Source organism: Protopterus annectens, chromosome 12.part0, assembly GCF_019279795.1.
Source record: "Protopterus annectens isolate FY-2018-M chromosome 12.part0, PAN1.0, whole genome shotgun sequence".
Taxonomy (NCBI): Eukaryota; Metazoa; Chordata; order Ceratodontiformes; family Protopteridae; genus Protopterus; species Protopterus annectens.
The window spans coordinates 1,110,798,886-1,110,823,772 of record NC_056746.1 but is presented as its reverse complement, the minus strand read 5'-3'; the positions used below and the strand labels follow the sequence as shown (position 1 = coordinate 1,110,823,772).

At 35.7% G+C, this 24,887-nt stretch overlaps 1 protein-coding gene across 1 annotated transcript in view; it reads right to left on the bottom strand.

Moving 5' to 3' along the window:
* Window positions 1-7,894: 7,894 nt before the first annotated feature.
* Window positions 7,895-24,887, bottom strand: part of LOC122817007 (dysbindin domain-containing protein 2-like) — a 449,361-nt gene continuing 432,368 nt past the window's right edge. Inside the window, exon 4 of the mRNA XM_044090118.1 lies at window positions 7,895-8,866. Coding sequence (XP_043946053.1) covers window positions 8,613-8,866 — 254 coding nt within the window. The 3' untranslated portion in view covers window positions 7,895-8,612. The remainder of the gene's footprint in view (window positions 8,867-24,887) is intronic.

Genomic DNA, 24,887 nt, shown 5'->3' with positions numbered 1-24,887 from the left:
TAGTCAGGCTTATTGGTCCATAATTCCCTGTGTCCAGGGATGGACTGCCCTCTGGTTTTTCATTCATTTGTCACAAAACCTGTTTGAAGCCTGTGGTTAAATAGTGATTTTAGCAGGCCCCATAATTCATGCTATTAAGGAAGCATCCTGGGATATTATCAGGATGCACTGATGCAGTGTTCTTGGCCTTGGAGATAACCTTGAGCACCTGCTGTCTAGTGATAGTTGGGGGAGTTACAGATGTGGGTAGGAGAGGGGGGTAAAAATAGGAGCTAAATTTGTCAGCCAAGAAGGGCACATAGTCTGAGAGCCCCATCATGTCTCTCTTCATGTAGTCCAAGGAGGTACATCTCAAATCATTTATGACGCATGCACTATGAGTCATAGTAGCACTTGTGGTTCAATGATGATGGATCTTGGTGCTTGATAGGCAGCTGACAGTGATTCTCTTCTTCTTTACCCTGGTTAGTGGGACACCTATGTGTGTTTCACAAGGGAGTTTCCTGTGACCCAAATATTGGGTTGAGTAGTGGTGGTGTGTCTTATAGGCTTAGAAGCGGAGACACCCCAGGATGTGGCCATATGTGTGCTGTGTGTTGATTTTGTAGAATATTGTTAGGGAAGCTGAGGATACTTTTTGATTGTATAATGACTGAAAGGTCTTTTTGGTTTAGGAAGATTACATTTAAGAGCCTTAGCATATGTGGGTCTATGCATCTGGTCTGTACTATACATGGTGGGTTTAGTGTGTGTGTTACTGACAGCCTGTATCAATGCTTGCATGTGAGAGCCTTACCTACATTAACATTATGTGACTACATCTCTCACACATTGTAATATATTGTTTAAGATTTAAGTGGTAGTCAGTAAACATGAAATGATTGCTACATTGCTTCAGGGTATACATAGCCACCAGCTTTTCTGCAGAGTTAGCAGGGAAGTATTTGTCCATGAGTACAGATTGTTATTCCATGTTCAAAAAGAGGGTGGCATGAGAGCTGGATAGTTGGTTGCTGTAAAAGTATGGACTACAATCAGGAATAAATAAGACCAAACTTGTGAGGCGAGGGAGTGCTCTTCAGAGCAAAAATTAGTTGCTCTTTCCTCAGCTAAGTGCTACAGAAATTTCAGGGATGGTTTTATTTGGAAAAATTCAATTCTGTGCGCCTACATACAAAACACGGTTTTTAACTTGTAACACTTCAGTTATAATGTCTGTGGCTGTGTCTATGCATCTATAGTTTTTCCCAATCCCCTGACCTGACCATTGAATCCTTTCCTCCTGGACACTTTATGGATTTAAGTGTTCCCGGGCAAGATCCCTTTGGCCTGTTCATTTTCAACTCATCTATTATTTTAATGGGCAGAGCACTGTGTTGTTAAATTCAGACATCTGCCATTAGGTACACTAGAAAGGATATAACAGTCATCAGCAGATTTTTTCTATATTCAAGTGAGTAAGATCTCTGAGTTTTATGACAGGCTAGGTAACGCCATCATAAATGTATTATGGGAGATAATATATGTCAGTGGCCATTTTATCTTCTGAAGAACAAGTTCAGAAAAGAATACAGATATACAGAATGACTGGGGTGACATTTTTCTGCCTATGATGAATTCTCTTCTAACCCATCTAACAATGCTCAGCCACACTTACTTTATTTACCAAATGAGACACTGCTTTCAAAGCTATATAGTTTAATGACTACAGCTGGTAAATTTTAACAAGCAGTTTTTGTCTAGTATTGGGACCCCTATTTTTTTTCTCTTTTATGTAAATACTGTTTACGTATGACAAAAGCATGACACGTGTACATAATATCATATGCAGCCATTATGGACCGATTGTTGAACAAAGTGCTAACTTTGTATTCAGTCTGAATTTTTTGCCTGACTTAGCATCGACTAATGGTTGGGTAGCATGCTCAGGCTTAATACATTTAGACTGTTGTGTTTATATGGTGGGCTGTTAAATTTACAGGGGAGGGCTCTGGGGCAAAATGTTTTCATATATAGAATGTTTTAGTGGTATAACTCACTGCAGGAAATCCCCTTTGAAAGTTTGTAAGCCTTGCTGACTGAGTCAGTGTCAGCAGAAAGTGTGTCATGGATAGAATGTATCAAAATATTAGCTGTAGAGGTACTGTAATCCCTAAATTCCCTTAAGGATCACAGTAATGAAGACAGTTTAAAAAAGTATTAGCTTTAATCATTACCTTTCCTTCAGGATCAGAGTGATGCAAACTGTATGCACCAAAAATCCAAAAATTACTGCAAAAACTAAAACCAGCAACACTTATGCCTGACAATAACCTATTTCAATTCCTAAGCAACTCTGCTAGTTCTGTAGCATATTTATAGATATTCTTTTTAAATCAATCTATATGAACAATGTGTTCCATTGCTCTGGAATAACACCCATACATAAAAGTGGGAAAGATCACACCCTTAAAGCTTCAGACCAACAGCCATTCTATCTCCTTTATGTAAAATTCTAGAAAAATACATTAACAAGCAACTTCATGGTTACATACTGAAAAATATTCTTTTATCATCAACGTGGCTTAGAGTTAATTCTGGATACAGCACTGATATAGCATTCCTATCCTTCCTAAACAGAATTTACACCAATCTCATCAACAAGTCATATACAGCTTCTATTTTCTTAGAACTGTCTTAAAACCTTTAATACCATACCCCATGATGTATTGTTAACCTGCCTTGACAAAACCAGAATGAGCTCCAGTACTTTAAAATTGTTCCACAGCTACCTGTCTGGTAACTCTTACTCTGTGAAATGGAATAACATGTTCCATTAATTTTCCTATTACTGTCCGTATTCCACAAGGATCTATACTCAGACATCTACTGCTTAATATATTTATAAACAGTAAACACACCACAATAGGAGATTCTACTGTAATACAGTATGCAGATGACTCATCCCTGATATTCTTAATTAAAAAGCACCCACTCAGCAAGTCTTCCTCTCTTTCAGTCCCTCTTTCTTTCTGTTTCATTAACTTTACAACTCAGCATTCTTTACAACACACGTCTTTGCTGTTTTCTATCCATTTTCCCCCAACTACATATGTATTTTTGTTGCAGAGGATATTCTGAATATGGTGATTACATCGCCCTCAATGTACTAAAGTGAAAACAACGCCTTGTTGAATGCCGCACCACATGTACAATTGCTTCTACTAGGTGTGTGTAACTCTAATGTAGGCAAACTCTTTTCCTATGTCTACTAGTTAGATATAAATCTGAAATAGGCAAGTAATGTGTTTAAATTATTGAGGCTTCAGTAGTTTATGTATTTAATTTAAATGTGTATACCTGTAGAGAAGTTTCTAATTTGTAACTCACAATTTCTGTAATTGGAGCCTTTGTCTCCTAGAACCACACTGAAATGGAGTCATTAAAGTTCAGATGATATATCCTGGTTACAAAAAGATTAGCTGTATACATAGATAGACAGAAAGACAGACAGATAGATGGATAGATAGATAAAATAAGGACTGTCTGCACCAGGATTACTAAGACCTTTGCCAAAGTAAATCTAACAACAGTGCTTCTATATCTTTTGCTGTGCTGGTAAAGCTGATCTGTCTGTGTTGAAGTGTGTATAGCCATTGCTACTTCATCAGGCCTCAATTTGTACATCTGTTTAAACTATCATAAGCTAGAAATGCAGCCAACATACTCAAGCCAAGATAGAGAGTAATAAAACTGATTAGAAAACCTGACTTTAGACAGAATTTCTGCAGCTATCCATGTTCTTCCTGGTTAGACTTACTGTGCATCAATTTAGAGACATTTGGTTTCTTATTTCCATTGCTACTTGACACCGTCACGCCAGGGGTAATAACAGCATCTGTTTTTTGTAAGACACAAGTTTCAGTACACAAGCTAGCCTCTGCTTATGATATAATAGTGGGTAGTAGTAACTGCAAAAATGCCCCATATCTAGTGGATTATGACTTTGTGGCTTGATTGCATTTCAGTGGACTTGTGTCTTGAAAATAAATAAAAAAATGCAGATAAATTTGTAGATTCACTCACACTGTCATTTACTGACTGAGGTTGTGAAGGATATAATGCTTCTAGATTGCTTACGTGCTTGATTAACTGACTAGATTGAATGACTGTATTTTACTGATGTCATTTCAACAGGACAAGACCCTCTTTCAGGGGAGACCAGGCAGACAGACAGACAGACTATGCTGCCTTTTAAAGGTCTTTGGAAATCATTGGGTTGCTCATGTTAAGAGTGAGAACACCAGCGTATTCAAGACCACTGTGCGCTGCTTTAGAGAATGTTACCCTTTTCAATGTTGAGTAACTAAAGAATTTTATGTCTTAAGTTGGGACTCCCACAGATCAACTTTTCAAACACTGACTACACGTCGACAATGCCAATGTCAACAACCTACCATGCATGTGCATGCAAAATTTAAACTGAAAAAAAAGAAAAGAAAATATCTTTTTTACTTGGGGGAAAGCCCCCTGTAACCACACATTCCCTCAAATTATATACACTAACTCTAAGATTGCACAATGTTAGGTTGTTGTTCTTCTTTTGGCTTTTCCCGGTTAGGGGTCACCACAGCGGAACTCAGGTCCGCTAATGATTGGCAGTAGATTTTTACAGTGCAGAGATGCCAGCCTGATGCCCAACCTTCAACAAAGGCACGTCCATTCACGCATGTCTTTGGAACACCACTCGACCACGGGGACGACGTGCAGACTCCACACAGAAGGCGCTCCAGATGTGAATCGAATGGGGAACCTCTTGCTGTGAGGTAACAATGGTACCGCTGCACCACCACGGCTTATTGCACAACATTAAGTAAAACGCATATTCTCCAACGCAGAAAATTGTGCAGTCTCGCACACCAGTTGACCACAGAGAATGTAGACTATATACAGTCCACTCATATGTATATATATATATATATATATATATATATATATATATATATATACAGAGAGAGAGAGAGAGAGAGAGTCAGTGATGCATATTGTTTCAGGATGACAACAGGAAAGTAAACAATAACACCTAAAAGCCTGAAGTTTAATATTGCTGTCTTTTACAACAAAAATAGCTATAGTGACTATGCTGCAAGGATATATGAAGAAGGGTATCCAGCGAAGCAGTGTAGCCCTTGTGGGATCTTATGAGAATAAAGATACAGGGTGCCTAAAAGTTGTCTCTAACCTTGGTTCTGGTAAACTTTAAAGGAATATTAGATTTTGTGCCCCAATCTCCCTTGTGTAAAATTATACAGCTCTAGCGAGGCCTATAATAAGCTGCTGGAAAGGAAGCATGTGAGGTAGGAAGAGGTAGTCCAGAAGCAGATGTATATAGGTCACCGTACAAATTAATTATTTGATTTATTTATATTTATTTACCAGGGTAATGCACTGATGAATATTGACCAATTTCAGGTTCAGCACGAGTGAAATACAAACCATTTCACAAACAAAAAATACAGAAATGTAAGTGAAAACAGAAGAGCTCAGACTAATTACTTAGAAAAAAATTGGGTATATACATTCCAGTGAACAAGCATAGTGTGATGTGCAATCAAGCAGTGTGCAATGTACAGTATATAAGTTAGTTTCTAAAGTTGGCCAATCTTCAGTGAATCTTTAGATAAGAGAAGAGACTCCTAAAGGAGATAGGATGCTTGATATGTCCTGTGTTGAAGGAGGAGCATTTGGCTTGGATGAAAAAGTGTTTTTTGAACTGCATCCTGAATGTGTTAATTTCCTTAATGTCGACGGGGACAGCTTGCCAAAGAGTAGGCCCCTGTGAGGAGAAAGCATGTGGAGTGCTGTGGAGTTTGGTTCTAGGGGTAATGACAGTCAGTGTCGCTTGTAAGTAGTGACTCCGGTTGTATGAGTAGTTTTTTCTTCAAGTCTATCTGCAAGGGGAGTAAGTGTGTACAGCTGGAGTAGTCTGTAGAGTTGAGTTGATTGGAAAAAATACCTGCTCAAAAATCTAACCTGCCTCCCCAAAAAAGAATGCTTTCCTTCCAAGAGGAAATACCCTGTACTTTTCTCATCTCCAGAACCAAAGCTAATTCATTTGAAAAAAAAAAAAAAAGAATAAACTAACTTAATATCCTTTTATCTAGCCCTTCTCAATCAAAATGCCATCAGGAAAATAGGTTACAACAAACTGACGGTTTCCCAGTTTGACAGGATGTTCATCACTGCAGATGTTTAAAATGAGCATGGGAATTAGGAGGGCATGCTCCACTAATGAGCTTGTCAAATTGGTAACAGGAAGATAATAATTGCTGACAGAAAAAAAAAAGTTTCTATAATCAAGGTGACAATAGCTTCTCCCTGTAGAAGGATGAAACATTGGCTGGTACCATGTGGAATACATTCATTTATTCCGTTTCTATAACCTGCTTAATCCTTTCGTAGTGTTGTGGGGATGCCAGAACTTATCATGGCAGTAAATAGGTACAGGACATTAAACTCATTCTGCACAAGGAGCTGATTCATGATGGAATGCATACACCTATTCAATTATAGAATCACATATGCACCATAAGGCAATTTGTGGAACACCAGTTTACTTACCAGAGTTTCTTAATCCTGCTGTCTGTTTTTTTCCATTTAGTTTGGAAAATATAGTTCTGTTATAAGTCACTAAACAAAGTAGCTAATCAAGAATCACTTAAAATATTTTAAGCCCTTGCCCCCACCTCTGGATCCCTCCTATGATTAGTAGCAGGCTTCAGTCATCAACTGTAGTCCTTGTCAGTGTTTGTCCAAGAAAATCACCTTTTTTTGTCTTAGAGTTAAGGATTATTGCACTCACTTTTATGCAGTGGTCAGGCATCAGCAAGTCTGTGTAGACCTGCCCAGTTGCTACCAATGGAGCTGGGCAAGTTTGCTGTAAAAACAAAAACAAAAAATGCAGCATCTATGGCGTATTGGAACAGAATTTCCCTGCTAGCATGCATCCAGATGCTGTTAGTAAAAGCAAGACATAAAGGAGGTCCAAAAACAAGTCCTTGAGAGGCTGCTTTAAGGATCTGATAGGTGCCAGCTTTGGAATCTGCCTAGTTTTGAATATACCCCTCAACCTCTCAATGCAAAAAATCTGGACATTCAACAAAAATCTGGGCAGTTGAGAACTATGGTTTTGACCCTTTTATCTCACTGACATAGTAGTTTATACATTTTTTGAGAAAACCCAAAGACAGCTGATCTCAGGCATTTGTTCCCCTATTAAAATGTTGTTTTGTCAAAGGGCAAAAATCATTGATGGTTAAGAGCAGTACCACCATACCAACCATGGGGCTGGGAATGTTTTTCATGTAAAGCCTTCCCTAATCCCTCTTTTTCCTGGTTTGTGGAATGCAGTAATCCAACTACACGGGCAGGTGTACATACTCCTGTGTGCCTATCTTACCACTAAGGTGACTTGCTGTGTCCTAATTACCTTGAGTCCCTATGACCATCTTCTAAGTCTACACTAAGTGGACGTCATAACATTATCTACACCCCTTTCAGCATGTAATCTCCCATGGGCAGCTTTGTAACACCTGGGCTACTGACTGATCCTGGTAGGTGATGAGGAAAGCAGATATTCTGCCTCAAACTGCTTAACAGTGGTGATAATTACATGATGAGAAAGAGCTTTGGGGTGAAGCTCAGATTGATCAGTTTGCTTGACAGATTCCAAAGGGAAGTGGTATTATGGGTTACGTAAAAAAAGGAGCCACAAAACTGCATTCTAAATAAGAGATTTCAATGTTCAGGCCTACTTTGTTTGACTAAATCGGAGTATACAGCTGGAATGATCAAAAAGTGTACGTGTATTACAGTAGTGTGTTACACTGGAGATAACAAATAAAGACACAGAGCATACATTACAAATGAAATAAGTTTAATATGAATAAACAAGGATCTAAAATCTGATAAAAGATAAGAATTAGGTCAGCAGGTTTAGTTCTAGGACAGGGTGCTGGAGTCTGAGATAATCTAGCATTGTTTTCATTGTAAAAAAAATCAGTCACACCGTGTTTTGCACCTCAAGCTCAACCATACATATATTACAAAGTACATTCTTAGAAGTGTCTCACAGTGTATGCATATATTTTAAACAGCAGTTTTTAAGTACCATACTAATTTCATTTTTAACGTTCTACCCCACTGTTTAATTTACAGTAACCTTTACACTAAATGATACCTGTTGGAGCCCAGTATATCATCCAAAGTCTTTTTGCAAACCATATATAGGCTGTGAAGGTCTATTAAATTACTTCTTTTCAAATGAATTTCTGTTAAGTTGCATCTTTCTTAACTTTGGCAGTCTTTCCTCCAAAGACTTGATGGTGTGAGGTCTCAGCGGATTAAGTCTGAGAGAGATGTGAAATCCTAGAGGAGGGACTGATACTGATGGGTGTATGAAAATGTCTCCTTAATTCTATATTCCAAGTGGTACATGTATTGATTCTTATTATCACTATATATTGATATATTGTTATCAGTATCAACCTCATTTTTAATTTCTGCTATAAATTGCTCATCAAAGGAAAACCTTAACAAGCTAAAGTCACGTTTGGGACAAATTAGTACAGTCGTTAACTGTCACTCTCTTTGTGCTCCTGAGTGTCTTTCAAATTTTGCACATTTAGAGATGCTTTTTCCACTGGTGTTGCTGCCTCTTCCTCCTCCTCTTCGCCATCTGATTGGATGATTGGTGTCTGTACTCCGTCCTCACTCACGTCCAGGCTGTTGGGGTCTGATGATATGGAGGAGATGGATGACAATCGGGATTTTGTTTCTGTAGCACTTGAAGAATTCCGCTGAAACTCTTCTGAGTGAATCTTATCTCCTGCAGATAATGAGACAATGAATCAGTTATGTGATGACTGACAAATACTCTTTAGAAAATGATCACTTGATTAAAAAATTACATTTAAAATGTATCTCTCCAGTGAACTTAACAAGGGCATGGCTAGGAGTCCCAGTGTACTAGGTTTGACAGAGACTTGTGTACAGCACTTAATCAATCAAAAATTAAAATTTACATTGAAACAGGTACTGCCTACAGAAAAGGGAATGCATTAAACTTGATCCATCTATCCATCCACAACCCATTTTTCCCATTTATGTGCACATGGGATCAGGGTGTCACTTCAACAGTGACAATCATCTAGAGCCAAGGGTCACACCATCATGTGGCTATCCCTGCCAATGTAGTTCTTCCATATCACATACTCACACCTATTGCCAATACAGATTGTCCAATCCACCTACTGCATATGCTTGGAATGTGGGAGGAAACCAGAGTATCTGGAAGAAATCCACACCACATGAACACAGGGAGGACAGGCAGACTCTGCACAGAAGGCACTCCAGACTAGAACTGAACTCGGGAACCTCTTTCTGTGAGGCAACAACGCTATCCGCTTTACCTGTCTGCCACCCTTACATCAAACTTGATCCCTGCATGACATTCATTTTTCTTTTAGCTCCTATTTTTATACAGTATGTGAAGTTTAATAGGTTTAGCCACTAGGTGACAGTCATTCATCACAAAACGTAGATACCATCATATGTCATCACAATGTCAGTCACTAGTAACGTTTTTAGTTTAATAGAACATCTCAGAAGACATTTTACTTACACTTTTTGCATTGGTTTTTAATTTACAAAATTATGAATCAGTTTCAAACATTGTAATGGTAATGGAAAACCTACAAGTCTGGTGCATAAACACTGTGCAATATAAAACAGACATAATAGTTTACTAGTGAGGTTAAATCCACTGTAAAACAGAACCACCTGTCCTACTGAGGCATGATGCACATGTTTGTGCGAGTAAGTTAACTGGATGAATGTGATCTGTGTACATTAGTCCTTATGCTGCATGGGGATTGCCACAGCCCTATCTTTTACAGTCACGCATAGAGTAATTGATCGGCATAGTTCATTTCTCATTGCCCAACATGTTTTTTTGAATCTGGCCCACTGGCAGCATAGTATCTCTAGTAATGCCAGCAAGAAAGTCTTTGAAATGCCATGTTCAAATGTACAAGCTAAACAGTGTTTCAGTGAGCTGGTGGAAGTTTTCAATAATTTTATCTAATAAATATTACATTTACAGAACAAGGGCCAATCTTGTCCTCCACCTTTCATAGGATTTGCTTTGTCTTTATTCAATACATTCCAAGATATTCTTGAATTATTTTACTACTATTGTCAATTTTCCTCTTCAGCAAGACTGTTTCACATACCTACTTCCATTCCAGAGAAAAAAAATACTTATTTCCTGATTCATCTGCCTTGTCTTTTAATGTTTTGTCCTTTTCTTATCATAGTTATCTTCTTTTTCTGAAACATGGACTCTGCTTGGAGGTACTTAAAATTTTCTATGTTTTACCCTCACCACCCAAATCTGCCTCCTTTCCTTAGGGACATAAATGTTACAGTCTTCCAGTTTCAGTTTTTCAGGCTTGCACTGCAGACTGAGGTCATTTTGTAGTACCACCCTGATTGGGATATTTTTCCTGTGATCTTACAAAGCTGAGGTCTACAGAACTATACATAACAGTCTAGCTAGAGTCTTACCAACTGTCTGTTTAAACGGACAATAACTTTTTGTTTTTGACTACTGAGACTTCTGCCTGTGCAGCCCTGTATTCCTTCAGCTTTTCTACTGCTTTCTCACAAGCTCTCACTTAAATCATCATCTGACATCTGACATGATTAGCCTCCTGCACAAAGTTTGCTTCTTATTTTTTTTTTTTTACAAATTAGTTTCTAGCTTGTAAAAAAAATAAATAAATAAGAAGCAAACTTTGTGCAGGAGGCTGAAGTTAATCATGTCAGATGTCAGATGATGATTTAAGTGAGAGCTTGTGGAAAGCAAATTTGTTTTTAGTTATATACTGCGGTGGTACAGCGGTAGCATTGTTGCCTCACAGCAAGAGGCTCTCCTGTTCGATTCTCGGCTGGAGTGCCTTCTGTGTGGAGTCTGCATGTCCTCCCTGCGCTCGAGTGGCCTACGAAAAACATGCGTGAATGGGTGTGCCTTCACTGAAAGTTGGGCGTCGGGCTGGCAACTTGGCACCATCAAAAATCTACTGCCAATCATTAGCGGACCAGAGTTCTGCTGTGGCGACCCCTAACTGAGAAATGCCGAAAATACAAAAAACAACAAATTTGTTTCTAGTTATAGATTCATAGATTAGTACTAGGCTAACTACCCTTGTGAGCCAATTTAAGCCTAGCCAATTACCCCATGTGATAATCAAACCCTGAACCTTGTGTTTGCAAGGTAAACACCTTAACCATTATGCCATATGTAGTCCTTTCCTGGATTCTTCCTTCTCATCTCCATTATCTTGAACTGATTTTAAAATGTCAAGTGTTCAGCCATTCCTTAAATCAAGCAAACCTATCTTCTCACATCTTTTTGACTTTCTTGTATAAGCTTGTGTCATTAGTAAAAATGGCAAATTTTCCTTCCAGACATTCTGATCTTCATTTGTATTTATCCTGCTTGTCATACTGTCTAGGCAAAGTTTTGTATATGCTTTCACCACAGAAGCCACTCCAAGTTTGTCTAATTTGTTCTGTAACATTTTATGCTGCCTCATGCCAAATTCTGGTTACCTATCACAAGCATGAAACCTGATCTTATGAGTCCCAATACGAAAAATGTATCTGCAGTTCAAGAAAAACAGAACAAATTCTTAAGGAAAGCTCCACCTTAGCGCCAATACATATTTGCACTCTACCTCTGTTTTCTGAGTAGGGTTGCCACCTTTCTGTGTGGTGAAAACCAGATCAAAGCCACACCCCCTTGCATTTCCTACAACGCTGCCTCTCTTTGCCCATTCCCCCACTCATCCAACCCACTCTCCTGCCCATTTATGATGTAAATGCTTACATTATCTCAGAGTGGAACACCTTCCTTTGATTTTTTTTCTCTTGTTTTAACCAGTCCATGCTTTAAATGCAAAGTGATGTGTTTCAATTGAAAAGTTATTCCATGGCTGCCATTTACAAACTCCAGCATTCGGTTTTTGCAGATAAACAGAATACAGGAGTTTGTATACTGCTTTCCTGACTACCAGACCAACATTCTGATTTCTGGGTAGTTCAGAAAAATACCGGATAGGAGGCATTGCTATTTCTGAGCTACTTTAACACCTCAAAATCACTCTGACTACTTCTTATAGAATGTTAATGCTTTCTGCAAAATGACTGTCAAGGGGACTTGATATATCAACATTAGCTTATTTTTCTTCCAAGCCTTTCTCCTTCCTATAATCCATTTCAAGTCTGCTTTACATGAGTCATGCTAGACATAAGGAAGTAGTGGTGTATTCCCATTCCATTGACATATAATGTCATTAGTGTCAGTCACTGGCATTTTATATAACATTTGTAACAGGACTGCTTCTTTTATTTCTTGAATGGCCCTCATTTGTGTGTGTCTCAGAGCTTGTTTTACAGTATACTAAGGAATTATACAGCTGCAACCAAAACAGTTGTTAAATTGCAGGCCTTTGTTCAAAGTATCTTTTTTGTAGTCCAAGATAAACTGACAGCCCCTCCCCCTACAATTTGGTAAATGTGTTGATACTTTGCAAGAATTATATGAAAATATTTTCTCACTTTTCTCTAAATGTCACAGATGCCTTTGCTACAACATTCAAGTCATCTTAAAAATGTAAAGCAGTATAAACAACAAACATTTAAAATTTAAAGCTTAGCATTTCAATAATGTAATGCTGCTTATGTAAATTTTTCAAAAAAGAGATGACAACTGCCTTTGAACCACTGACTGATCTAATTGCTCTGTTTTGCTATGAAAAAAGCATGGCTACATTGGAAGCAGCTGTGAATCAGGAAAACAGTTTCACTCCTCTGTCTATTTACAGCAGCCTGACCTCATGAATACAAAATTTTCTGTGTCTGTGGTATGTCATGCAAGTGTAGACAAACTCCTCTGCAACTTATGTGAGAAGTTAAGCTTAAAAAAGTGGGTGGTCTTTCTCTTCCTTTGATAACAAAGTGATGAAATGAAAGTTTTATAAAGTACAAGCAGCTTTCAGCTACTTACACAGTACTGGAAAAATATTATAGGGAGAAAAGCATCCTAAAAATTGAGTTAAACTATAGGAGAAGATGGGGTTTTCCTTTAAAGTAGCTGTTACACATTCCTATTACTTATGTTTAATAACTTTTAAATCACTGTGTCTTGGAGTACAGGGATATTCTCAGATATTGCAACAATAGACTTAGTCTACAGTCTCCCACATTTGCAGTTTATTTTTTTCTACACCAAGAACCATAATTATGGCCCTCAGAATTCCAAGAGACACCCCAAGCTGTCTTACCAACCTCTAAGCAGACTGTGTCCACAGTACCATTCTCATCTAATAAACTGGTTACGCAGACAGCAATGCGATTAGAGTTGTTTTGCATGACAATGCTTTTGTGAATATGTGCTGACTTGGGTCTCATTCCCTACTGGCTTTCAGATATCATAAAATTATTTTTTTATGATTTTGCCTACCACTGAAGTCAAACTGAAAGGTCAGAAGTTTCCATCCTCTGTTTTTTTTTTAAGCAAGAAACATCTTTATTAAATTATCACTCATGACATACGCAATCTCATATTTATACAAATGAACACAAACCATACTGAATGAAAACAAACACTAGCAGCTAGATGACCATGGAACTTCAATAACAAAGTAAAAGCTAAAAACTGCAAACAACCATGGTTTAGCACTTTTATACAAAAGACATCTTTAGAACAATGAAACAGGAAGAGAGAACAGCATTTAAAACATATTTATGAACATGCCCCCAAAAAAACCCAATCAGGGACCAGAAACTACAAAAAAAGGGAAAATCTTAAAGAATATTGGAAAACAGTTAAATATAACATAAACAACACTATTTACAATACTATTTGCAACTTGGAAGCCCTTATATTTGCTTCACTGGTAATGGAAATACTGCCATTAATCCCTGGCAAGGGTGTGGTGTCTAATGTACAGTGGATATAAAAAGTGTACGCACCCCTGTTAAAATGCCAGGCTTTTGAAATATAAAAAAAAATGGGACCACAATAAATCATTTCAAAACTTTTCCCAACTTTAATGTGACCTATAACCTGTACAATTCAATTGAAAAGCAAGCAAATTACAGCAATTCCTGGACAATCTGAGAAAATCTGAACAGTTGAGAGGTATGATGCTATGAAAGGTAGCACTTCTTCATCATTCATGCCATATCCAAGCATCTTTCCCTCCATTTTTGAGAAAAAACTTTAACCTATTCTAATCTATCTCACAGGATCACCCTCAATGATTGATACTGCACATCATCTAATTTACGGACTGAATAAGTTGCACCAAAAACAATCAAAATGCTACAGGAACAGAAAACTGAAGCTAGAAGCCTGCAGGATTGAATGTTTTTGGTGCACAAGTGAACACCAGCTAATTCAATCCAGCAGGTTTCTAGCTTCTGTTTTCTTTGCTTTATGTCTTCCCACTGTACAGCATTTTCCTTTTAGGTCAGTTCTACTTTTCTTTTCCCAATATACAGTAACTCCCACCTCACCTCATAATTCATGTGGATTTATAAACAATGCAGTGAAATTAACAATCACATATAGACAGTAATTCCATCTCCCTGTAGACCTCCAGTTCAGTTTCATATCTGAATGAGAATTAAACAAGCCTCAGCACACTAAAAGATGTTATGTAAAGTGCTGGTTAGCCCCTATTTCCATCCTGAGGGAATGAATTACGTCTGCCCTGTCAGTCAAAGTTTTACATCTTTTAAATAATGAAAACATTTCCTTTGTCTGCTCCTTCTGAACTCTGAGCACTTTCTATTCATCTGAACACAGGGTCTCACTGTTCACATCTCCATTGAAGAGTCCTTCACTGTCCTTCAAGGCATCTTCTGGGTTATTAAATGATTTTGTTCCTGATGCTAAGAAAAGTTTAATGATAGTAGGATTTATTATCTTATATTTCACTACCTTTTATTTTCATTCTTTCTGGCTTGAGATAAGTGCCATTCTGCAGCAACTTATCTAGGCAGAAAAGTTTAAGTCTATAAAGATAAATGCTTTCCCACAGTTAAGTCTGTTGCTGGGCTTCCAAAGCTAACACAGGACTTTCTCTTTTAGGCAGTACATTGAAAAACTCACTGTGATAGGGTGATGATTTCTGTGTCTGTCTCATGCTGGGACCCATGAAGTTTGGTGCCCTCTTTCTAGAGGGATTTCCTCTTCCTGTAAGATGTGGCCATTTTGCTATCTTTTTTCCTTAAAAGGCCCTTGCAACTATTGGCCTCCAAGCCTTCTAATACTCTGTTCAGTCTGATATTTTTCTCCTGGCCCTAATCTCTCACAAGATTATCTTCAATGAGCAATACTGTGCATCAGCTAATTTAAGGATTGAATAAGTTGTCATTCACATGTGCACCAAAAACAATCGAAATGGTACAGAACAGAAAATGGAAGCTAGAAACCTGCAGGACTGAATGTTATTGATGCAAGTATGAACATCAACTTATTCAGTCCTGTGGGTTTCCAGATTCCATTTTCTGTTCTGTAGCATTTCCATTGTTTTTGGTGCACGTGAACGCCAACTCAATAGAAATGCTAAAGAACAGAAAAGGGAAGCTATAAACCTGCAGGATTGAATAAGTTGATGTCCAAAAAGTGCACTAAATTACACAGTTTTAAAGCAGAATGCACATCAGACACAAAAGAGATGACATTAGTGAACTGTGTACATTTTTATCATTGGAGCAAATACAAAGTAGAAGCACAGCAAGGCCAATAAGTAGCTAAAAGATTATTAGAGCTCCTATTATTTTTTTTTAAACATACTCCATACACAAGAAACGACATTCCGATGGCAAACAACTTTAGGTCTGATGCTGAAACGATTACTTAACATAGGAAATTTAATAAAAATAACTCATACCAGTTAATAAATACAGAGAGCAGCATATTTTATTCCAAAAATTGTTTCTGTCAGTAACTTATTGGCCCTACTAATTATTCTTTAATCTAATATTTTCATAAAAATCTTATAATCAACGTTGTTTAATAGTAGTAGCCTCCAGATTTTTATGTCTGTTGCACCCATACATACATTTTCATCATTTACAAAATTTTCAAACCATTCAACACCTCTTAAAAATATTCTTTTTGCCATTCTCATATGTCCTTACACATTAGACATTCAAGTCCATCTAAACCTGTAGCTGCTTCTACATTTACTGTTTTCAACACATTTTTTAATTCTATCATTGTAATCTTTTCTTCTATTCTCTTATTGTCTTCTTCAGCTAATCTTTTTAAGTTCCATCTATTGTTTCTTATAGTGTCACATACGGAAAAAGTTTTCAAAATATGTCTTTTTACTGTCTGTATAATTTCTGTGTATTCACATGAAATCATGTACATCTTTCCTCAATCCTTAACTCTCTTATTATTTTTATTTTTTCTTTAACCATTTTACTTAGATATGGTGCTGCTACTTTTTTTCTTCCTTATAAAAAAAATCTTTGTTTGAATAACATTTTCTTAATTTTCTCTTACTTCATTTCGTATAACATTTTCTGTTTTTCTAGAAACTCTTCTTTATTGTCTATTATGTTTTTAAAAACATGCTTACTGATTTCCTTATAGTTGCAACTGTCATGTATTCTTTTTGTCCTTTGCCATTTCAATACTTCTTTTCTATATTTTGTCTTTTAAATTAATCCAACAACTTGTCCAGTCATTATAAAATCTTCTCTTGTTAATATGATCTAACCATAGTTGACGTATTATTTCCTTCACATACTCATTTAACTATGATTCATTAATTTTTATTCCTCTACCTATTTTCATATAACCTGTTCTTTCTTGAATCTCTATCCAGATTGCTACATGGTCTGTAAAACTCGTAATTTTGACTCCTTGATGTAACAGACTTAGACTCTCTGATACTATAAAGTAATCAGTTTCAATTCTCAGATTACTCCTTTTGTTTGTCCAATGCTTGTTTTTCCATAAGTGCATTTTACCACCTTTAATCACATGTGAAATAACTTTTACATCTGCTCCTTCTTTTCGCCTCTGTCTTAAATCACAATTGAAGTCTCCCACTACTATCACTTCCATGTTTACACTCACATAATCAAGTATTTTCCTAAACATAATCTCTCTCTTTGTTTTTGTAAAGTGCATGTTTAGAGTAAAATGACCCTATATATTTGGTTCTTCCATCTTATATCTAATATTACTATTCTTCCTAATACTACTAGTGTATAACCCAGAATTTCTATACATTCTTTACATAAAATTGCTATGCATGAGCATTTTTCATCTCCTAATTTCCATATAACCTTACCTTCCCATAGCCCATTAACTTGTATTCTTTCTTCTTCTGTTGTTATTCCTGTGTTTATTAATAAATACTATAATGTCCATATATAACATTCTATACCATTCCAACACTTCTAGCCTTCCTTGAACATTCTTTATACTATTCACATTAATGGCTAGAATTCTTACCTTGTGGAAACATTTCTAATGCTTTTATTGCTTTCCTTTTTTGTTTCCTCCTATACCTATATTTTTAAATTTGTGTTGTCTATCTTTCACTATTTCCCAATACAACTTCTTTTACTTTTAACTCTTATCCATTTATCATCCCCTTCATCACTTGAATTGTTTACTTCTACCTCTATCTCCTCTTCTTTTCCTTTTATTTCCCTCCTATGTTCATTTACTTCCATTCTTACATCTTTCTCAATCATTTTTTTTCTATTTGTGTGTCTTCTGTATTATCTGCTAAAACATTCTTCCGACTTTGTTTCCTTTGTATAATTTTCTCTAGCATTACAGTTCATCCATGAATGTTCTATTTTTTCACACTTTATACAAATTTGCTCACATTTCTTTGCTTTATGACCTACTTTACCACAAATAAAATATTTCCTTTTATCACAACTGTTAATTAAATGATCATCTTTACCCCACAAAAAAGACATCTTTGGTTGTCCCCAGTATCTAACCAATCCCTTATTCACCTCCATATTAATTATACTCGGCAAATGCATTATTTTGTCATTTTGCATTTTCAGTATAACATTACATTCCCATCTCCCAGTCCATAAACCTCTATTGTCATAGATCGTTGTAATGTCCATTACATCTGTATACACAGTTTTTAAATAGTCTTTTAAATCATCTCTTTCAACATCAGTTTGAAATTGTATAAATACTCTTTTTTAGCTTCTCTGTTAAATGTCTGCACAACATTACACATTTCAAGGGTTTCCATTCTTTCTGGTTTCATACTGTTCTAAAAATTTCTCCATATACTCTGCCTCCTCAAGAAATAAAATGTCACAGAAAGTATCTTCATTAATACAAATAAAAGCTCTTACCTCTCTGGGTTCAATACCCAGTGATGAAATTATGCTACCCCATATGTCACACCTGTCCAGTTCCTTTTCTATTTTGCTACTTATTCTCACCTGATGCTTTCTTCTTACTTCTGCTTTCTTCTCTTCTCTCTTTTTCCCTTCTCTTACCATTTGCATGTACGATTTCTTCTCTTCCTTTCTTATTTCCTGAACTACAACTTCTTGAATTCTGTCCATTACTTCTCCCCATGACACTGCCTTCTTGTTCTTCGGTTGACTCTGTTCAATCAATTCAAATAAGCATCCCACAACCCCCCAAATGGAGGGTTGTAACAATGCACTCAGGTGTTGTAGAATCTGTTAAAAACAGATTTTGTTGAAACAGACCTTCCAAATCTGCAACAGCAACCTTGCCTTCTTCTTTTTTGCCTCTTATCTAGCTCTCCTTCTCCTTCTTTCCTCCCTCCTCCATTTTCTCTATACCACCCCAACTCTGACTGATTATTCACCAAATTCAAAATTATCCCATTCAATTAACAGCTTCACTCATCTCCATTACTTTAAAAACACAATCTTTCTCCGTCATTTTTGCTTTTCTGCTTCCCGCTTCTCCGAGCTGCCTTCACACCTGGACCAGAAGTCAGGAAGTGCCAGAAAGACTAGAGTCCCCATATGCAAAGAGTAGTTTTTTTATTGATATATACATTACATATTATTTACATATTTACATTTTTACCTTATTTATATCTATTTACAAATTTCCATACATCATAAACTTCAAGTTAAGCATTCCCCCCACTCTTTTATCCACAACCAAAACATTGTTTTTTTCTAAAATCTTTGTCAAAGTCCATTTTCAATTGTATTTAATTTCATTTAGTCTCTTGTTACATATAGTGCATGAAGCATAAAATATTACTCTGTCCATTTTCTTCACTTCTTCCTGTTTTCATGCACCATAATAACCAAATTCTATTATGTCCATATTTATTTATTCAGATTTCAATGAACTTTTCACCCTATTATCTTTGCATATTTCTTTCCATGGGTCTATATTAAATTGTTGAAATGGCATTACAGTGAATGCCATTTCACCAACACATAAACAGCAAAATGCTCAAACACCAAAAGCTCAGATCAGCAATTTTTTCCTAGGGAAAAAAAATCACTTAGCCTGAGCTGTGACATTGCCCTTTACCCCACTGTAATGCAATCTTGGAGTTGGTATATTTACTTGGGGGTGTGTGGGGGGAAAGCCCTCCAGTTTAAAATGTTTTTACTGGTGTGTTTTGTTTTATTGGTCTACCGATTTTTTTCCCTAGGAAAAAAATCAGTGACCTAGGGTTTTGCTGTTTTAGCATTTCGGTTTTTACGTGTCAGTGAAATGGCATTCACTGTAATGCCATTTTGACAATTTAATACCCTTTCCACAAATTATTTTGTTCACATTTCAAAAACACATTCTCAGTAGTCTCAAACTCTCCACATTTGTTACATAGTCTATCTTGCTTTTTTGTATGGCATATTTGCCTTAATAGGCAATTTTCTAATAGACAATCTCCATAAAAATCATTACATTCTTTAATATTTTTATACTTAGTACCATTCCTTTCTATTTTTCGCACGTATATTCTTTTTTATTTTCCATAACACAATTTTGTTTTAGTACTCTTTCATTTCTTCATTCACAATACGTTTGCTTCATTTTTTAACTTCTATTCCTTCCCTCAATTCTTTGTATTCATAATATAGTATCATTTCTATCAAGTTTTTATTTTTCTTTATAATTCCTTTTAATAATTAAAGATGCTGCATGTACTATTGGGTTTATTATACCCAAACCTCCTTGCTCTTGAATGGATTCAGTCTAGAGATCCATATAAAATAAATATAATCATCATTAGTTCCTTCTCATACTTAATAAGAATCATATAGATGTTGGCAGCATAAGCAATTTTTTCTATTATCATGGTGTTCAACAAGTGTGCTTTTTTTCTATATGAAAATCTATATGATTTCCAAAAATTAGTCATATCTTTTACTTCTTTGAGTGCATTATCGCATTATCCCATTGTTGTTGTTTGTATTCATTCCTTCCAAATGTTATTCCTAATATATCTATATATGTTTCATTGAACTCAACACCTCCTATCATACCTTCAAAACCAAACCCTTTACTTTTCTCCTTATTTACACTTAAACCATTTTTATAAATTTATACTTAATTTTTCATTTACTTTTTCCATACATACTTTATTTTTAATAATTAATACAATATCATCCACATAATTCTACATTACTGGCAATTGTACTTCCTTCATTAATTAGTATCCACCACTACTTGACATTTTATTAACTTCCTTCACTATTATATTCATAACTAATGAGGAAATTACACTACTAGCTGGGCAGCCCTAATTTTATTCCACGTTCTATTTGTATTTCTTCCCCAATCCATCCATTTACATTTAGTTTCACATATAGTAGTTCTTTTCATAAACAGATTTTCTTACTTATAATATTTTTTGCTTGCATTATATGTCTGCAAAAATCCCCATAATGATTTATATTGAATATTATCATAGGCTTTACTTACATCCCTTTGCTTCTACATTTTTATTTATGATATTATCAATTATTTCTCTTATTATCCATAATAACTCTTGACTTCCTCTTCCTTTTCTTTCGAACACATTTTGGCCGTATATTCTCATGCATTTTTTTTTTGTAAATTCTTGTTATTATTCTCATAAAAATGTAATCCACATTATTCAATGTTATAGGGCTCCAATTTTTTATCTCCTCTTTATTTCCTTTTTTAAATATAAATTTTAGAACCCCTGTACATATTTCTTTCCCTTTAATTCTAGTTTCTAACCATTCATTCATAACTTCTATAAAAATATTTTTGCCACTTTTTCATTTCTTTATACATACCATATTCAATTCCATCCAGTCCTGTTGCAAAATTCATGTTAATATCTTTTAGAATTTCATTAAATTCTTTCATAGATATTTTTTGTTCAAAATATTCATTATCTTCCTTATTTAATTTTTCACCTCTATAGATTCGTTCTGTTTTCTTCTCTTTTAACAAATAATTCCAATACATATTCTTTAATTATTTTGTATATTCCTTCTTGTTGTCTTATTTGCTTACCTTCCTTATTTTTTAATTCTCTTATTATTTTTCCTTCTTTTATTATTTTACTCAAATATGGTGCTGCATCTTCTTCCTTTCCTTGTAAACAATTGCTTATATAACAAGCTGTTAATTTTAATTTGATTCATTTTATATGTTTCTCTTTCTTTTTCATAAAAGACATTTTTCTTCTCTAATAAGTCTCTGAATGTTTCTTGACTTAATATCTTATATCTCTCTTTTTCTTTTCCTTTTCTTCCTTATACATTATAAAATGCCTTTTTATATTTATCTTTAAAATGAAGCCACCAAATAGTCCAATTCTCATAAAACTCTCTCATATTCATACATTTTTTCCATAATTCCACAAGTTCTTTTTTCTCTTCTAAATCTAATTCATTTCATTATTTCTCTTTAGTCCCTTTAATATTCTTATATAGTCTTCATTTTTCTGTACTTTAACCCATATAGCCACATGATCTGAAAATCCAGCATACTTAATTGCTTTTTTATAACTTTTAAACTATCAAATATTAAAAAAAAAATCAATTTCTGTCCTAATTTTATTCCTTTTATAGGTCCAGTGGTTATTCTCCCATACACTTAATTTTCCACTTCTCATAACTTCTTTAGCCATTTTAACACCACAATTGCTCTTATTTTACTTAAATTACAATTAAAATCACCCACTACTATAATGCCCATATTTACATAAACATATTCAAGAATATTTTAAACATAATTTCTCTCTCTTTTTTGTTACATATGCATATAAAGCTATAATACTATACACATATTTTTCCATCTTATGTCTATTACTGTAATACGTCCTAGTTCCACTATGGTTACATCTAATATTTTAATGCTTTCTTGACATAATATGCATATGCCCAAGCATGTTTCTTTCCCCATGTTCCAAACTACCGCACCATTCCAAAGTTTTTCAGTTTGTGTTCTTTCTTCCACTGTTAATAACCTGACATCTTCTAAAACAGTAATATGTGCATCTGCTGCAGCACACCATTGTAATATACCTATCCTCCTTTTAAGACCTTTCATATTGTTCACACTTAAAGCTAATATTTTCAGCTTTTAAGAACAGTTAGTATAATAAAATGTTTATCCCTTTCCTTTTTTATTTTCTCTAAGCATTATGTTTTTTAAATGTTCTTTTCCTTTCTTTAACTCTTTTCCCTATAAAATTATTTTTATTTCTTACTGTGTGCTAATCAACTTCTTCCACACTTGTCTTCTCTGTTTCTTTTTCCTTGTTATTTTCTTTAACTTCATGTATAACCTCTTTATCAGTCACATCTTTTTGTACATTTTTTGTATAACACATTCTAATATCTCTTTATCCTGTCTAACTTCATTTTCACTCTCTTGCACATTCATTTTACATTCTAGCCATGAATGACCAGTATTATCACATTTTTTGCACTTTAAATCACATTTTTTGCATTATGCCCTTTTCTACTTCATAAATAACATCTTGTTTTATCACATTCATTGATTAAATGATCATTTTTATCCACAAAAATAAGAAGTTTTTGGTTGACCCCTGTATTTCACAAAACACCTATTGCCATGGACATTAATAATACTAGGTATGTGCATAACATTATTATTTTCCATTTTCACTATTACTCCATATTCCCATCCCCCAGTCCATAGTCCTCTTTCATCATATATTTTTGTTGTGTCCATTACTTCTTTAATGAATGTGTCTTTCAGCTTTTCCCGGTTAGGGGTCGCCACAGCGGAACTCTGGTCCGCTAATGATTGCAGCTGATTTTTATGTGCTGAGTTGCCAGCCCTGACGCACAACCTTCAACAAAGGTACACCCATTCACGCATATCTCCACGCAGAAGACACTCTAGCTGAGAATCGAACCAGACAGCATCTTACTGTGAGGCGACGCTACCGCAGCACCACCACCGCAGATTTCCATTACTTCAGTCAACAAATGTCCTTTCAGTTCTTTTGCTTCAACTTCAGTTCTAAACTGGATCATTATTCAATTTTGTTTGTTTGTAAAAAGCTTGCACCACATATACTGACCACTGATAAATATTTTTCTTCAGTTCATATGCACCCAAAAATTTTTCTATGGCCTGCCCAGTCTCAAATATCAAGTCACAAAAAGTCTCTTTATTAATTAAAATAAATGCTCTTACCTATTTTGCTTTGACACCCAGAGGTGCTATGATAGAGTCCCAAACCTCATGCATGTCCAAACTTTCTTCTTTTTTACTGCTCACATGTACTGTACACTTCTTTTTTGTTTCTTTTATTTCTTCTTTCTTCTTTGCTCCTTCTCCAACAGTTTGTGCATATGTTTTAGTCGCTTGAACTTTTTCTGGCACAGTCTCCTCTTCTCCTTTTTCTTCTTCTATTTTCTCCATAATGTCACTCCATGAAATTGCTGCTCCACTTACTGTCTCAATTGGGTTTACCATTTCTTCCAAATAATCATCCTGCAACCCCCCCCCTCCCCTGATTGGAGGGTTGTGATTATGCATTTCTCAGAGGTAACTGTCTCTCCTTCAATCTCCTCTGAAAGTTTTCCACTGAATCCATCTCTATTATAACTGCAATCTCATTTTCCTCCAATGCGACTGTTTTTTCTGCAATCACAGCATCAGAAAAAACTTCTGATAGTGATTCTACCATTTCAGCTATATTTTCAGCAACTTCATTTTCAGCTAAAGCTGAATCAGCCATGTTTTCTCCCTGTTCCTCATGGTTGTCTCCCTGCCTGGACAGGAAACAGGAAGTCCGGATGTGTAACACACTAAGCCTTCCCCCAACTACCAGGAGTAGGGGAAGTTCCCTGATCCCTGGCCAAATTTCCCCTAGTAGTATAAACACCATATTAGGTCTCCCTTAAAAAGAGGCCACTAGCCTGGTGGGACTTAACTGGTCAACAAAGAATAAATATATAAAATAAAAATAAAGAGATGTGCATTTTAAAAAGCACAGTTGTGTACACTTACCATAAATGTAGATGTTCGAGTGTATTCACTGTTGCAGTCATTACATATGGGTTATCTGCTTGCAGGTAGCCCTCAGTCGGCCTGATTAACAAAGTCTTGGGTCCTGCGTAAGTTGCTGTCTCTTCTTCTGTGACATCAGGTCGTCAGGGGTATAAAACATGCAGCCAACGTCATTACATCAGTTTTTCTTGCCCCAGATGTCAGGTGCCCCCCCTAATGGGAAGCAATTAAATCTATAAATATACAAGATTATACCTCAAACAAAAAAGCAAATACACCAAAAAGCTTTTAAGCACTGAAAAGGAGA